This window comes from Mesoplodon densirostris, chromosome 1 (genome assembly GCF_025265405.1).
Source record: "Mesoplodon densirostris isolate mMesDen1 chromosome 1, mMesDen1 primary haplotype, whole genome shotgun sequence".
NCBI lineage: Eukaryota > Metazoa > Chordata > Mammalia > Artiodactyla > Ziphiidae > Mesoplodon > Mesoplodon densirostris.
Window position 1 is genome coordinate 39,891,294 of NC_082661.1, and position 16,986 is coordinate 39,908,279.

Consider the following 16,986-nt stretch of genomic DNA (forward strand, 5'->3'; position numbering starts at 1 on the left):
TATATATTTAGATCTGATTGTTTTAAATGTGAAATGGTAAAAAATTTGTCTTAATATTTTGTTTTAAAGATTTTTAGAAGTCTTAACTAATACCTAAAATGTACATTAATTTTGCTGCATAAATACTAAAAAATTACTGTTGCTTCCCATTTTTAATTTTAGCTTATTTGCACTAAGTAGAGTTAATATATGTGTAAAGGTTATCTTTTTTGCCCCTTAAAATCACTCCTTAAAATTTACTTCTTTAAGTGATGTCAATCACTCTTGATTTGCTTCTTCATCGTGAATATCTGTTATCACCCCACATAAATTCATTAGTCCATGTTGTGCTAGATTTATCTGGATTCCTTGATCCTAAGTTTTAGTGTTTCATGTTTCATAATGGGTTTTTGTTTTGTTTCAGGCTGTTTACCTAGAATGTTTCTCAAAGCACAGCCCCTTTTTCAGTTTTTTTCAGGTGCTGCCTCAACCACAGTGCTTTTTGTGATTCTCTACAACATAATATGATCAGTCTTCAACAAGCTTCCATATCACTTTGAACTCTCTAAATATCTAATGAATACTCTATCTCAAAATATACTATATTCATCCTTTATCTTATACAATTAATTCATTTGATCACTTTTAAAGACTTTGTTTTACATTAGGTAGAAATTTTCCTTATTAATTCTATAGAGTTGTAGAAAGTCAGTAAAGAAAAACAGGTAAGAGCATTAATATTTTGACTTTAGGATCACTTGACCTAAATACAAAATTGCATTATATTATGGAACTATTTCTCAAATTTGTATGTATATTTTTTCCCTCTAGGTGGCAACCTCTCACAGTTAATTGAAAGTAATTTGGCAGTTGAGTAATGTTAAATGTAAAGAGTTGAAGTAGAATATAAGGAACTTCCCTGGCAGTCCAGTGGTTAAGATGCTGCACTCCCAATGCAGGGGACATGGGTTCGATCCCTGGTCTGGGAATTAAGATCCCATATGCTGCACAGCATAGCCTTAAAAAAAAAAAAAAAAAAAAAGTAGAATGTAAGAGTTAGTGTATTTTTCAACATGTTGTTCTGGAGTTAGATTTCAGATTATTTCAGAAATCTAAGACCTCTTAGGCTGAAATAAAAGTTTTCCTTAGAATACCAATAAATTTCATTTTGGATGACAGCTGTGTGCTTAATTATATTATACAGAAATATCAACAATAATGGTAATATTGAAGCCATTCAGAAATTAAATAGTTTTGTATATCTTTGTCTTTATTCATGTTGATTTTTCATCTCTACATTCTTTATAAATAAGCGGCATAGACCCAGAGGCTGGCAGGGCCACCAGCAGTTTTTTTTCTTTTTTTTTTTAATATTCTACCCAACATTTTGATGTTTGCTTTTATTCTGTTGCCCTTGTTTAAAATTGGATTGCTTGAGGTTTTATTAGCACTGAGAAGATGTCACCTGCAGTGCTGATAGTGCCATGAAATGATGTGAAATCCAGAGGGAAAAATAGATGATATCTATTACTATTACCAGAATCCTCAGATTCTGGTAGGGGAAATGATTCTCTCCTTAATATTATTAAAGGACTTGAAGTATTCCCCTCATATATACTCCCAAACTGTAACATAAATAGCTTTAAGTTATTCAACATGTAGCCACTGAATAACCATATTTTGGAAAATACAATAGGTTTTTAAAAATTTTTATAATTCCTCAGTAACTGAATAATTATTATTTTAGTTACTAGAAGTCTGGCGAAATGCATCAGCCTTACCAGCTTTGCTATCATTTGAGGTATTTAGGATTAACGCTGATTTGTATCTATAAATATTTGAGTAATACTGGATTACAATCAGATTTCCTATAGAAGATTTAGTTTAAACCCCACTTAATTTTCTATATCTTCTAAGCCCTAGTAATAACAACCTGAAAGGAGTATTACTGGTATATTTAATACCTTTGTTTTCTTTATATATTTAGGTCATAGTGATGGGAGCTACTAATCGTCCTCAGGATCTTGACTCAGCTATAATGAGAAGAATGCCTACGAGATTTCATATCAACCAGCCTGTAGGTGGATTTGATTGATATTATGAACAGTTAAATATTCGCTTTTTTACATGTCTTCATCTGTGATTTCACAAAGGGAATGATTAAAAAATAAGACTTATTATTTATGACAGGCAGGGGAGGAACAGGGCAAGGATTCCCCTAATTACTTTGGTCCTTTCCACTCCTTTTCTTGCTTTTTTCATTTTTCTTTCCTAAGATCAATGTTGTTTGCTTCTCTTCAAAGTATCTCATTACCTCAAGTTTGCCTAGACACTTCAGTGATTTTCTTTAGAATGCAGTAAAGTTACCTATGGAAGATACATAAGAAAATGTAAATTATAGTTTTGGTTTAGGATAGGATGAAATTAGGGTTTTAGGGTTAAAGAACCGTTCTGAAGGCCTGACAGGAAGGACACCTGGTATTTAATTGATTAATTATTGGCAGTTCTTTCCTGTGGCAGGATTAATGATTAACCAGTAGCTATGATATTACACTTTAACATAAGAATGCAAATGTGAGGGTGGTGTTGAACCGGTAGTAAGTATCTTCTTCTAGCATTCTTTTTTGCTAGTTAAAAGTACCCTCAAGTAGAGGATTAAAACTTGATACTTTTTTGCACAAAATCCCTAAATACTGAATTTTGTCTGCTTTTAGATTAAAGAAGAAAAAAACAAACAGGGTTAGTAATAGACTCTATGCACCATACAATCAGCATGTTACATATATTGCTGTGTAGAAGAACTTACACTGTCACTTCTTTCAAAATTAAAATCTCTGGCCTAAAAATATTTGCCCCATTTTATATTCTTCAGCTTAACAGTTTGTAGCAGTAAACATGGTTTCCTGAAATTGGTGGCTATGGCCTCTGCACAGTTACTCTGGCTGGCTCTTTGCTGCAGCTGCAGCCTCTGATTCCTCTGAGGGTATACATTTACTTAGGCAGTCTGTTAGAAAATCTACCTGATGGATCAGTGCAGAAATTTTTTAATGTGATATAGGAGACTATAAAATGTACTTAATATGACTAATATTTATTGAGCATTAATATGTGTCAGACACCTGCCAGGCTCTGGTGAATAGAACGTGGCCCCTGTCCTAAAAGAACTCTTTATTGCAGGGGAGCCGGACACAAAAATAAATAATGTAAAATGGGGACTTCCCTGGCGGTCCAGCGGTTTAAGACTCCGTGCTTCCATTGCAGGGGGCGTGGGTTCGATCCCTGGTTGGGGAACTAAGATATCCTGCATGGCACGTGGCCAAAAAAAAAAAAATGTAAAATGTACTTCACAAAAATATGCTTAAAGAACTGTGAGAACCTGAGATGATGATGAAAACATAATTCTGTCTGAGGAGTTAGTGAAACCTACAGAATCGAGCTGGACCTTGAAGGATGAAAGATGGTAGCAATTTGACAGTCAAGTGAAGCAGAGAAATGCTTTTCTACCAGAATGAAGAAAGGCAAGGAGGTGTGGAAGCACATATTTAATGGTGACTTCTGGGGATAGTTCAGTTAGGGGGCATCAAGGAAAGTAGGTGGGGATGAGGCTGGAAAGGTTGACTGCTGAAGGTTTAGATGAACTTTGTATGCTTCACACAAGATATTTGATCTTATTTTGTTACCAAGACATCAGAATATTTTTAGAGATAATCAGTTCACCTCAGTGGTTCTGAAGGTAAAGATTATCTTGATAGAATCTCTGCTTATCGTCTAAGAGCAAACAAAGGGTTTTGATGTACAGTAGAATAGAACATAGGGTACAACAGCATGGAAAGTAGCCTTTACTAAAGTTGCAAGTTTAATATATTTTTGTATGAGTTCAAAATAGGTTGTAAAAGATTTTTTCAAATTTGTCATAAATTTGTGTACTTGAAATGTAGAAACTGGGATTTTTATAATCCCCCTCTTCATTCTGTTTTTATTGAACACACACATGCACTTTATAGGATAATTTTTTTCTTACTGTTTAACTATGATAACAAAGTGTATGATTAACCTTACCTTAAAACTCCTTTCCAAGTTAAATGCTTATTAACAAAAAGTACCTACTGGTGATCGCCTAACATACCAAATTAACCTTCATACTTAACACATTTGAATTACAGAAACAACAGTTTGGTTTTGTTTCTCAGGTCACTTAATTTGGTACTCATTGTAACTGGCTCTGTTTTTTTCAGTGGTTGTGGGAATAGGGATGAGTTCAACCATAATAATCTTTAAAAGCATTCATATTTACTGTATATGTCAGGTATTCTATAAAAGTTCCTATTCTCTAGTAATATGAAGCATCACTGGGGTTGGGGGGAGCATACAAGCATATAAACTAATATGCTATTAACACTAAATAAAATTCACTAATATAAATTAGTGGACATGGAAGTTACATGCTGAATGGAAGAACCGAGCAGTTATTGTTGCCATCTCTTCCAGTTACTGATAAAAAATTTTATGGCAGCAGTGAGTTTTCAGAAATTTCCTAAATTAAGGAGATTTGCAGAGCTGTAGAGGAAAGACATTGGTAGTCATAGGAATTCATTTACTCACCCAAGAAATATTTAAGGGCATGTTATTTTCCAGATATGGTACTAGGCACTGGGGATTCAGAATAAGAAGATACAGTTCAGTAAGATGGCCACAAATGATTAATCTAGAGTCTAGAATCTAGACCTTGCTTTAGTCAAAAGTTTCCATGACCTGTCAGAGTTTCTGTCATTTCTTATAGGTATTGTCAGGTAGTTTACATGGAAAGGAAGAAATATTAGGAAAATTAGTTGATCCTTTTTTTTTAAATGCTAACTGGAAATTATCCTACTTTTAGGCTCTAAAACAAAGAGAAGCAATCCTGAAACTCATCTTGAAAAATGAAAATGTAAGTAGAAAATTACATTTTTCCCCATCTTATAAATATAAAAATATTTATGTTCATAAAATCATTTTAGACAAATGAAAAAGGAACCTGGGAATAATGTAGCTTTGAACTTGTAAATTACTGTAAAACTCTTGGCTGCTCATACAACTCAATTATTATGGCATATCTGAACTAATTAAAGGTAATTTGCTTTTTAAAAAGCCATGTGTTTTCATATCTACAGATTAAAATCCTCTTTGATATTTTTCAGACTGGTTTCCTGTTATATAAGATACATTTGTTTTTGCAGAGAAGTATGGGGAGGTTTTGGTTTTTATTTAATTGCAATATTTTTTGAAGTTGGAATTTAGAATTAAGGTACAATAATCAAAATCTTCAATCGTTTGTATTTTAAAAATAGGTGGTATAGTCACATTTCAAAAATTAAAATATATATATTAAATGGTATACAGGGAAAAGTCTCATATCTCCCTTATATTTCTTCTGTATCTTTTCAGATGGTGTTATTCCTATACAAGCAAATTAGAATGTAGTGTTAATCCTCTCCCCTTTTCTACATAAACCATATTAATAAACCATATACAGTGTTCTCTGTTGCTCTCTTTTCACTTATTTTTGAGATTCCATATTAGCATATGGTTTCCTTGTTCTGTTCTCTCTTTTTTCTTTTCTTTTGCACTGCATAGGATTCCATTATATGGATATAACATAATTTATTTAATCAGTGCCACACTGAAGGACATTTGGGTTGATTCCAGTCTTTCACTACTATAAAAATGCTGCATTGAGTAACCTTGTACATACGTCATTTCACACTTGTACCAGGAATATTAGTAGGGTGAATTTTCCAGAAGAAAAATTGCTAGATCAAAGGGTATGATATTTATAATTTTGGTAGTAGTTGTCAAATTGTTCATGCCAATTTACTCTTTTTTTAAATTTATTTTATTTTTATTTTTGGCTGCATGGGTCTTCGTTGCTGCGCACAGGCTTTCTCTAGTTGCGGCAAGTGGGGGCTACTCTTCGTTGCGGCGCATGGGTTTCGCTTTGCAGTGGCTTCTCTTGTTGCGGAGCATGGGCTCTAGGTGCGCGGGCTTCAGTAGTTGTGGCACGCAGGCTCAGTAGTGGCTCACACGCTCTAGAGCACAGGGTCAATAGTTGAGCTGTACAGGCATGTGGGATCTTCCTGGACCAGGGATTGAACCCTGCATTGGCAGGTGGATTCTTAACCACTGCACCACCAGGGAAGTCCCCCAGTTTACTCTTACATCAGCAGTGTTAGAGTGCCTCTTGTCCTATAGCCTTGCCAACAGAATGTTATGAAACTTTGTGCCAACATGATAGGTAGAAAATGGTATCTCATTATAGTTTTCATTTACATTGAGGGATGAAATGAGCAGTATATGTTTAAGAGCCTCTAGAATTTGTGTGTGTGTGTGTGTGTGTGTGTGTGTGAAATACCTGTTCATATTCTCTGCCTATTTTTCTATTACTATGTTTTTTTTCTTGTAGATTTGTAGGAACTCTAATGTATTAGGGAGATTTGCCCTTTGTTTATATGATTTGAAAATACTTTTTCCTAGTTTGTCTTGATTTTACTGGATTTTCCCCCCTTTATGGCTTCTAAGTTTGATCTAAATTAAAAGTCCTTTTCCACTACCATGTTTGTAAAGGAAGTTTCCATATTCTCCAGCTTCGCTACTTGTTTTTCCAAAACTCTGTAACCAAGTATATTTTAATAACATGGTATTCCTCACTATCATAAACTTCATATGTAAACTCAGTATTTCAACTTGCTATCTAAATTAAGAAACCAAATAGCTTCCCGTAGTGAGGCATACTTATATTTCAGTGGTTTTCATGCTTCCTTGAATTACCATCATCCCATGGCTAATTCTGCTTCATCCATACCCTATCTACTTCCTTACCTCCCATGTTTTCCCATCATTTCTCATCTGTAAATATTTTAGTTATAGCTCTAAAAGGAAGGATTCTTTTCTTTATTTAACCTAACCTTATTACCATTGTTATACTTAAGCAAAAATGACATAAATTTGTTACTATCATTGAATATCTAGTCTCTTCAAATTTCTAATTGTCTCCTAAATGTCTTTTTTTTTTTAAACCATGTTTTTGTTTGACTCAGGATCCATATAAAGTTTGTAATTTTCAATTATTTCAGATTTTAAATCTTTTTAAATCTATAGACTATAGATTCTCCCTTCATGTCTCTCGTCCTTTCCCTCTTCCCCTTTCAATTTATTTGTTGAAAAAACCACGTTGGGTTTGTCCAAATTTTTCCATAGTCTGAATTTTGCTGATTATACAAGGAGCAGTAATTCCTCTAAAATTGGTAGTTGGATCAAGAGACTGGATGAGATTAAGTTCAGTTGGAGAGAGGACTACTTCTTGGGTAGAATTATAGTCTTTCATTAGGAGATACTTAATATCTGGATGTCCATTATGGTTTTATCGTTTACGTTTAAATCTTTGCTATAATTGGTATTTATCCAGATGTATGATGTGTGCTATGAATTGAATTTTGCTTTTGTTTTTCCAAATGGATACCCAGTTGTCCCAACACCATTTTTTGGAATAGTCCAACCTTTCCTCATTAGAGAAGCCACCTTTATCATATACTAAATTCTCGTGTGTATTGGCTATGTTTCTGGACTTTGAATTCATTCAGGTCATTGGTCTTTTCTGTGTTTATTCACCAGCACCATACTTTTTTTTTTTCTTTTTTTGGCTGCGTTGGGTCTTCATTGCGGCGAGCGGGGGCTACTCTTCGTTGCGGTGTGCAGGCTTCTCTTTGCAGTGGCTTCTCATTGTGGATCACGGGCTCTAGGTGCTCAGGCTTCAGTAGTTGTGGCACGTGGACTCAGTAGTTCTGGCTCGTGGGCTCTAGAGTGCAGGCTCAGTAGTTGTGGCACACGGGCTTCGTTGCTCCGCGGCATGTGGGATCTTCCTGGACCAGGTCACAAACCCGTGTCCCCTGCATTGGCAGGTGGATTCTTAACCACTGTGCCACCAAGGAAGTCCCTACCACACTCTTAATTATTAAGGTCTTGTAAGTTTTAATATCAAGTAGGGCTAGACCCCTCTTGTTGTACCCCAGCCCACAGTTTCTTGGTATGCTATTTTTTCTGTATGAATTTTAAATTAATTTGTCTTATTCAAGAAAAAAAACAAACACTAGTGTTTTTGGTGGATCATAATTTAAGAGAATTAAGATATTTTTGATGTTGACTCTTTCTCCCCAGAAGCATTTATGTCTTTCTGGTTGTTCAAGTCTTGTATCTTTCAGTGGTGTTCTGTTCATTCATTTCTTTACAATATATCAAAATAACATATATGCTATTTGCTAAAGTTTAAAGTGTCTAACAAATTACAGAGATTAGATCATTGGTTACTAACCCTTTTGGGGATCATAGAGCCCTTTAATAAAGAGATAAAGCTATGTCGTCTTTCCTTTAAAAACTGTGTATATGGGCTTCCCTGGTGGCGCAACGGTTGAGAGTCCGCCTGCTGATGCAGAGGACGCGGGTTCGTGCCCCGGTCCGGGAGGATCCCACATGCCGCGGAGCGGCTGGACCCGTGAGCCATGGCCACTGAGCCTGCGCGTCCAGAGCCCGTGCTCCGCAGTGGAAGAGGCCACAACAGTGAGAGGCCCGCGTAACGCCAAAAAAAACAAAACAAAAAAAAAACAAAAACCCCTGCATATATACTTGAAATGTTTTGTATAGTTTCGGGGAGATTCCTAAAACCTTTCATATATTCTGGGTAAGGAACTCCTATCCTCCATGAATGAGAAATCAACAAATTACATTTTGCCTTTTAACTGAATATTTGATTACTGCTTTCAAGAAGACATTGTGTAGTTGTAGTACTGTTTAGATAAAACAGGCTCCATTGGTCAACCTTTGATAAGGATAGGCATTGATGAACAGAGAAGAAAACAAAGGGGATTAAATGAATTCACAAGATCTTTTGAATTAGAATGGCTATGATGTGGCTAGAAATTTAACAGGCATTACAAGGTAGTTGTGAACAATTTTGCGGAGACTTCAGGTTAACTAATACAGTTATTTAAAAAATTTTTAATGAAGTGTGGCTGGAAGTTAACATTTTTGAACCCCATATATGTGGTCCAGCGTAAATATAGGTGATATAGGTCATTGATATATAGATGATGAATGTAAATTATGAGATGTAAGCTCTTTGTCTCGTATGATAGCCATACTTCACACAGGCCATTAAATTTTAGCATTTAAATTTAAGACACTACTCATTCTGCCAAATACAAACTTTGATTTTAGTGTTCTGCTTTTTTTAACAGTAGTATCTTTGGAAATTCTTTTAGAATTACATTTGTCATCGGTACAGGCAATTTTTAGCATTCTGTTTCTTACTAAAGTACAAAGAATTAGTGTCTAATCAGTTTTATAATGCAGAATATGAGTGCTCTCTGGATAATTGCTGACATGGGAATGTCTCATTTCCTACTAGCTGGTATTTATATGCTGGAGGCATATTGTTACTTCAGTGGAATATGTAAGAAATTAATGTAATTTTGTTAAAAGATGCCTCAAATCAGTAGCACACACATTTATTTAATAAGATGAGCATTATCATGCGTATACATTCCTGAGCAGAATTAGAGTTTTTGATGCAAACAGATGGCTAGACTTTTATATTTTGAGTTTTTTCTTCTCTGAAGAAAGGAATGAAGCTTTTGAAATGATACTGTTTTCCAGTCTTTCACAATTCTTTATTGATAGATCCTTAACACAACCCACTCATTTAAAAAAGATAGTATACTGGTTTGGGCTTAACGTTTTAAGTATGAAAGAATTAGAACTAATAACATTTATATCAAATACAAGTATTATGTCTGACACTGCAGTAAGGATAGTTTTTGTTCCCTATACAGACTAACCTGAATTTATATATTTTCTGTAACAGCGGGAATAGTTAACAAGCATGGGTTTAGGAGACAGACCTGAGGATCCCATTCTGGCTTGACCATTTCCTACTGTGTGACCTTGAGCAAATATTGTTAGCATCTCTGTGCCTCATTTTCTCACTTGGAAATCGGAGATAATGCCAACAATCTCATAGAGTCGGTTTGATAATTTAAATTAAATAATATATGTAAAATGCTTTGATTATCATGCAGTGTACAGTCAATGGCAGATCTAGTGAATAACCGCACACAAGTAAGTGCTGTTCTTTCAAGCTATTTTGGACGTTCATTAATTTATTCCTAATTTGCTCCCAGTACTCAAAACCTTTTTTTAACTTGGGAATTGCCTTCATACTTGCCTAATAAAAATAATTCTCATTACTTCACGGTTTATCTACAGCCATTATCTTAAAATAAAAAGGGCTGCTTTTAGAGTGCTTGCTGTGTGCCAAGCATTGTGGTAAGATACACATCGTTTTATTTAATCCTCAATTCATCTAAGCAGTACATATTAGTACTCTTTTACACGTCTCTGGATACTGAAATCCAGAGAAGTTATATGAGTTACCCAGGTTTACATAGCAAAGCAGTGATGGAGCCTTTCTCTTAACCATTATGGAATGCTATCTCTGTTTACTAATCTTTCTCCCCCAATGACTGGAATTTTCTATTTATTCTTTTCTTATACTTGTTTTGTTCATCTTTGTGACTTTATCACCCTGTCATGCACAAGATTTGTGAGTGGTTAGAACATAGTGTGGCCCAACAACGGAGAAGGCAAAGGATAGGGTGGAGGCGTTGATTTTTTGAGGGAGGAGGACTAATTTTTAACATCTCGGAGAATAATTTGGAAGGTCTTTTATTTTAGACATATACACAAATAACTTTAAATCTAGCACCTGGATTTAAAAGGTGATCTTAATATTTTGCTTCATGTCAACCCCTCCCCTGCTCCCTCCCCCCACACCATCATTGGTATCCTGTTGTAGAGAACTCTCAGCACTATCCTGACGTTCGTTGTGTGTATCAGTTCCATAAATGTGTGTCGATAGATACATAATACAGGTACAGGTGTAGGTTATTTTTTCTCTTTCACTGTTACAAACTATAGAGAAAGTGAGTTTCTGAGGCACACAAAAAAGTTTAAACTACAAAGAGAATAGAAAAATCTGACTGTAATCAGACTTAAGACTTCTTGAAGTATGAACAAGATACAATGAACAAAGTGCAAGAACACTTCACAGGAAAAACATTTGCAACCCTATAACCAACAAAGGACTAATATCCAGATTATACAGAATTCCTGTAATCAGTTTGTCAGCTTTTATGTCTGTACATTAGATCACAGATTCTAACTATAACGAGCCCTAGGAACTTATCGTCTTATATCCCCAGTATTGTTGTTACAAATCTCCCAGTATTGTTGCGGGTTTGTCCATTTGTTATATTTTTCTGGTGAATTATTTTTTATCATTATGTAATGATTTCTGTTTGTGTTTGTGGTGATTACTGATAAATTTGCATTTGTTCTTTGTTATTTTAGTGCTTTCCATGTATTATGCTTTTTTTTTCCTCCCTGGACACCTCCCACCCACCCCCTGCCCACACCTTCCCCTTTCCCCCTCCAGTTCCCCTACCTCCCCACCAGTCCTTCGTTCTTTAGTGTTGCTCTTGTGTTCTTCATTCTTTTTTCCCTCATCCTCTAGTCATTTGGAAGTTACACATTCTCTTTTAGTGCTACTTAGTTCTTTATCCCAAATTAAATGATTATTATTACTGTTTTTTTTTTTTTTTTTTTTTTTTTTTTTTTTTTTGTGGTATGCGGGCCTCTCACTGTTGTGGCCTCTCCCGTTGCGGAGCACAGGCTCCGGATGCGCAGGCCCAGCGGCCATGGCTCACGGGCCCAGCCGCTCCGCGGCATATGGGATCCTCCCAGACCGGGGCACGAACCCGTATCCCCTGCATCGGCAGGCGGACTCTCAACCACTGCGCCACCAGGGAGGCCCTATTACTGTTTTTATATATTAAAGCTTAGATTTATCTATATGTAGTTTACCATTTTCCTTGCCTGTTCCACACCTACCTTCTGGGTGCAGTTTTCTTTTTATCAAACAATATGTGATTTCTCTTTATTTAACCTCCACATTTAGGACTGAGAACACTGTCATGTGAGGTCACAGTTGCAGAGTTAACAGTAGATCCCATGTTGTCTTACCTCCAAGTCTCTTGTCCTTGTGTAGAGTTACACCGGGGTCTTCCATAAAGACAAATGGGAATTTAGTAACAAATGAAGATGGCATTTCCAGTCAACTTGGGGAAAATAAATGTTAAGACAAACGGTTAGCTATATGGGGGAAAAAATACAGCTGGATCTTTACTGCATTGTGTTCAAACCCTGGCTCTGGCAGTGGTGTGACCTTGGGCAATTTATTTAACCTCTGCAGGTTTTAGTATTTTCTGAAAACGAAAATGAGAATACTTCCCTGTCAGAATTAAATGAGAATACTCCATGTAAAGTACTTAATACAGCAAATGATATATAAGAATCATTTAATACATGGTAGTTACTATAATCAATTTTTTTCTTTCTCATTTTCTCTTCTTAAGCTACATATCAGCTTTTAACTATCCCAAGTCTGTTATGTGCCCAGGAGGATCACTTAATTGGCTTGACTGTATAAGCTTAGGTTGGGGAGCAAAACCATAGGTGCTGAATTAGTGTTGAGGTAGTAGAATATCAAAGCAGTACAGTTAAAATGAGGGTTAGAATATTTTAGTAGAATATGATTTTTGTAATATCATAATATTAAAAAATCAGGTCTCAGGACTTAATTATCCAGACTATTTGCCAAGTATGTTGACTATATTATAAAAAAGTATCAAAGTGGGACCTTCCTAAGAGGCACCAAAGTCAATCCAGCAATATTCGAATGCCTATTCTTCCCCATCACTCTGTGATATATCTAGTAAGACTTATTTATGTTTTGGTCATAATGACAGTTACTGAAAATTAGATTTCAAATTTTAAGCTTTTATGGTTAAAAAAAGAAAACTTCTAGAGACTGAAAATACTATCTATTGATTCTTCTCGCATGCTGTTTCAATATGCTTAACTTTCTTTAATTCTAAGAATGTTTGGATATATCTTTTACAGTATATTTTACATTTTTTTAAAAGTATGTTTTATATTTGTTTAAGGTGGATAGGCATGTGGACCTGCTGGAAGTTGCCCAGGAAACTGATGGGTTTTCAGGAAGTGACCTCAAGGAGATGTGTCGAGATGCTGCCCTCCTCTGTGTCAGGGAATATGTTAATTCTACATCAGAAGAAAGGTATGTGTATTTAGAGTTGATCTCTTAATATTTGTCAAACCCTTTTAGAGCTTTTGGGATAGTTTCTTTTATTTTGCTTTATAATACCAACTCTGCTTATGGAATAAAAAGGTAACTTGGAATTTAAAATTCCCCTAACGTTATTTATTGCCTTTTTTCTGAAAGAGAATTCTGGAAATGAATTTGCAAGGGAGGGTGGTTTGGGGAAGCATCTGAAATGAAGAGAAAGAGCAAAAGCTGAATTTCTACTGGAAATCCATGAACTGGGTTACAGAAAGCTGACAAACTTAAGCTTACCCATCTCTACCAGGAAAACAGCTGCTCTGGATTGCTTTTGTATTTAAAATTTTTACATTATGGAAATGAGTGCCTTGTCTTCCAGAAATTTCACATTTATGGGGACGTTGCTGTGGACTAGACTTCAACTTGTTAATAATGTATTTACTAAAAAAGAAGTCATTTGTCACTACAGCAAACTTGAAACCAGTTTCAAAGTATCTTGAGCTTGAGAAACCAATCTTATACCAGCCGTATTAGTGAACTGGAATATGGAATAATGCAGCTCTGATGAACAAAAGTCCTGTGTTTCCCATAAGGCCACTTGCCCTGAACCAGTATAACCCTGCATTTCTAAGACCCTGTTCAAAATATCAACCTTCTAACGTGACTCTTAGCAAACCAGTATACTTTGGGGGCTTGTGTCGAATGAGTTCTCTACCTCTTGCCCCATTGTTTCTCAGTCTCCCTTCTTCATCTCCTGAGGCTTTCATTCCAAGTGACCTGGATTTGCCTGTCTTATTCTTGTGTTTAATTACATTGTATTGCCTAGCAAGCTTTGCCAAAAAAGGTTTCTCTTGGTATAGAAAGGTTTGCATGAAAGCTACCCTGTTAACTTGGAGCTGTGCCTGCACTGGTTCTGGACCTATCTTTAGTGTTCCCTTGAGCCCCTTCGTGGAGAGGGTCACTCCATTTATTTGTTGCCAGATTAATCCAGCTACTCTAGCACTAAAATTGGGAATACTTTTGACCTCTATAGCCAAGAATCTATCTTCTGAAGATTTTTATTCTTGTATATATTAAGAGGAGAAAAAAAAACCTATGAATAAATTTTACTTAAATAAATTATTTTAATGAAAATTCTGTTTTTCTGCTGTCCTTAAAGCCCTGAAAATGTTATATTTCAATGCAAAAAGTCTGGGTAATGGACTTAGGTTATCATAACTTTTTCCCTGAATTATTTTTCCTAAGTGTTTATAAGTTACAAAGGAGACATTATATATTGGATCATATTTTTCTCCTTATTGAAGTGGGGAGGACTTAGAGTAGTTGGTTTTTATTAGTAGGAATGAATTTTATTTTCAGTTTATGAAAAGCTAAACACATGCATGAATATTATATACCTAAGACTGCTACTTTTTAGTTCCAGTTTTCATGGGAATAACTTTTGAATCCTTGATTAGAATTATAATCCCATTTAGATCAACTTTCACACCTTTATATTCTTAGTGTGAAGTATTTGATTTTAGTTACCAAGCTATGTTTATAGCCAGCCATTTTAGCTTCCTACCTCTGGTAAGTGCTTTTTAAAAATCTCTTAAGACATTTATATGCATAGATTAATTCCTTGGAAGAATTCACGTGAAGCTGTAAATTGTGATTGTCTTTGGGGTCTTGGATGGGTAAGAGACTTCGTTTTTTAGTCTTGGTAAAATATTTTAGGGAGATGTATTCTAAAATTATTTGAATATTTGGTGGGGTGTTTTTTTTTTGCATTTTAGCCATGATGAAGATGAAATTCGACCTGTGCAACAACAGGACCTGCATCGGGCAATTGAAAAGATGAAGAAATCAAAGGATGCAGCATTTCAGAATGTTTTAACTCACGTTTGTTTAGATTGAGAGTAAAGATAATTTGTACAGTCCAATGTGATCCAGTTTGGTGTGCCCTCTTACCATTAGTGGAAATAGAACAGAAGGAGTGGAGTGTTCTTTAAACAGTGAGGGAGTTATATGTTCATGACACTGGTTTTATACTCTGAATTCTAAGTTATTGAGATATAGTTGTAATATAAATGGTATTACTACTTGTGGAAAATCATGAGGAGGAACAATTTAATTAGCCTGAGTGTGGGTGCTTGTGTTTGACCTCTTTAGCCATATGTTGCAGCCTTATAGTATCTAAGCTGGTCTTAAAGTAACAAATGATTTACTGAGTCATTAGTGAGAATTGAGGACGTGGCTAAGTGCTGGTTTCTAGATATGTGAGTGTGTGTGTGTGTGTGTGTGTGCGCGCGCGTGCGTGTGTGTGCGTGCATGTGTGTATATTAAATGTATATATTCACACATTTTATATTGACGTTCTGTAAATAGGTTTGAATACAGAAACTTTTTTTTACTCCAACTACTGAATCAAAAAGTACCAAATAGCATATCACAAAACTAAGGTTAATGGTTGTGTCTAAAAGGTACAGTGATTCAGCCATTTCTAGTTGTCACTTGTTTCAGTTGTTGTTTGTGTTTTTTTGTGTTTCTGAGGTGAGTGTTTCTCTGCAGTTGAATAGTTGGAGTTGCCGCATCAGAGACTTAGATGTGGCTCAGTTATGGTTGTCAGGGTAGTCAGATAAAAGACTTGCTCAGTGATCAGCACTGAGTGGTCGTCAGCCACTTGGGTGATCAGAACTGACTTCATCTCCTTCTGCAAGCACACTGAGTAGAGACATTTTTTTAATTGATACATGTGAAGGTGGACTGAAAGCCTTTCAAAAGAATGGCTTTGAAAAACCTCAGTGCCACTCAGTACATGTATGTGACTTTCCTTTCTTCATTTAATGTAACAGTTCTGTTGTAACCATGGTTTATTAGTGTTATTTTAAAATTATATGTTCTTTAATTATGGTCACATATAATTTGGTCATCAAAAATGAAGTGATAGTTTAAAACAACTGGCTGTTACTAAATGTGCTAAAAATACCCATTTTGTAATTAAAATTTTTTTTCTTAGTATATTATAAATTATGTCCTACTTAGTACAGATATGCACAGCAGAATCCCCATATTGTATCTGTAGTCATTTGATGCTCTGTGCACAAAATATGACACTTTTTTTGTCCAAAATTTCATTAACTAGAATTCTGTTATAGGCACTTAAACATACAGCATGAGGAAAATGGCACAATATGATCTTGAGGTGCCTTCTGAATTTTTGTTTTTATTATATTTCTTTAAAAATTCTCAATCTTAATTCATGAGCCACTGTATTAATTTCTTTGATATTAAGTCTCTCACTAGAACCCATTGGATAGTTTGTTCTTCATTTGTTCTTTGAATGGTGGGTGGGGTAGAGGTTCAAGTTTTGAAAAATTGTGAAGATGATTGAAAAATTTAATGCAAAACATAAGATACCAAAAATAAAATATTTCATCTCCATTTTTAATAACTATATTATACTGTTATTTTATAAATATGTAATAAAGAGGTCCCTCTTAATTGAGTTTTCTCTACTTACTCCTTTGTCTTTTTCAGTTATGTAAAATTTTCTGGGGTTGTTTTGGTTTATAAAACTTGCCCTTGGACTGTTTTCATCTTACTGTGTAAGTTTTATAGCATACATTCTAGTATATAACCATTATTTTGTTTTAGTATGAATTTCAGTAGTCATTTAATTTTAATCTGATGGCATACTGATCAAAAATAGGAGTGACATATCTCTCTTCATGTCCTTTTTATCTTCTTTTAAATCTAGAATATCCAATAGTAGTAGTTAAATTTATCATAGTTTGAAT

The 16,986-nt window shown here is 35.1% G+C and overlaps 1 protein-coding gene across 1 annotated transcript in view; it reads left to right on the forward strand.

Moving 5' to 3' along the window:
* Positions 1-16,678, forward strand: part of ATAD1 (ATPase family AAA domain containing 1) — a 53,839-nt gene extending 37,161 nt beyond the window's left edge. Inside the window, exons 7-10 of the mRNA XM_060102462.1 lie at positions 1,967-2,056; positions 4,856-4,906; positions 13,071-13,204; positions 14,983-16,678. Coding sequence (XP_059958445.1) covers positions 1,967-2,056; positions 4,856-4,906; positions 13,071-13,204; positions 14,983-15,103 — 396 coding nt within the window. The 3' untranslated portion in view covers positions 15,104-16,678. The remainder of the gene's footprint in view (positions 1-1,966; positions 2,057-4,855; positions 4,907-13,070; positions 13,205-14,982) is intronic.
* The last annotated feature ends 308 nt before the right edge of the window (positions 16,679-16,986 follow it).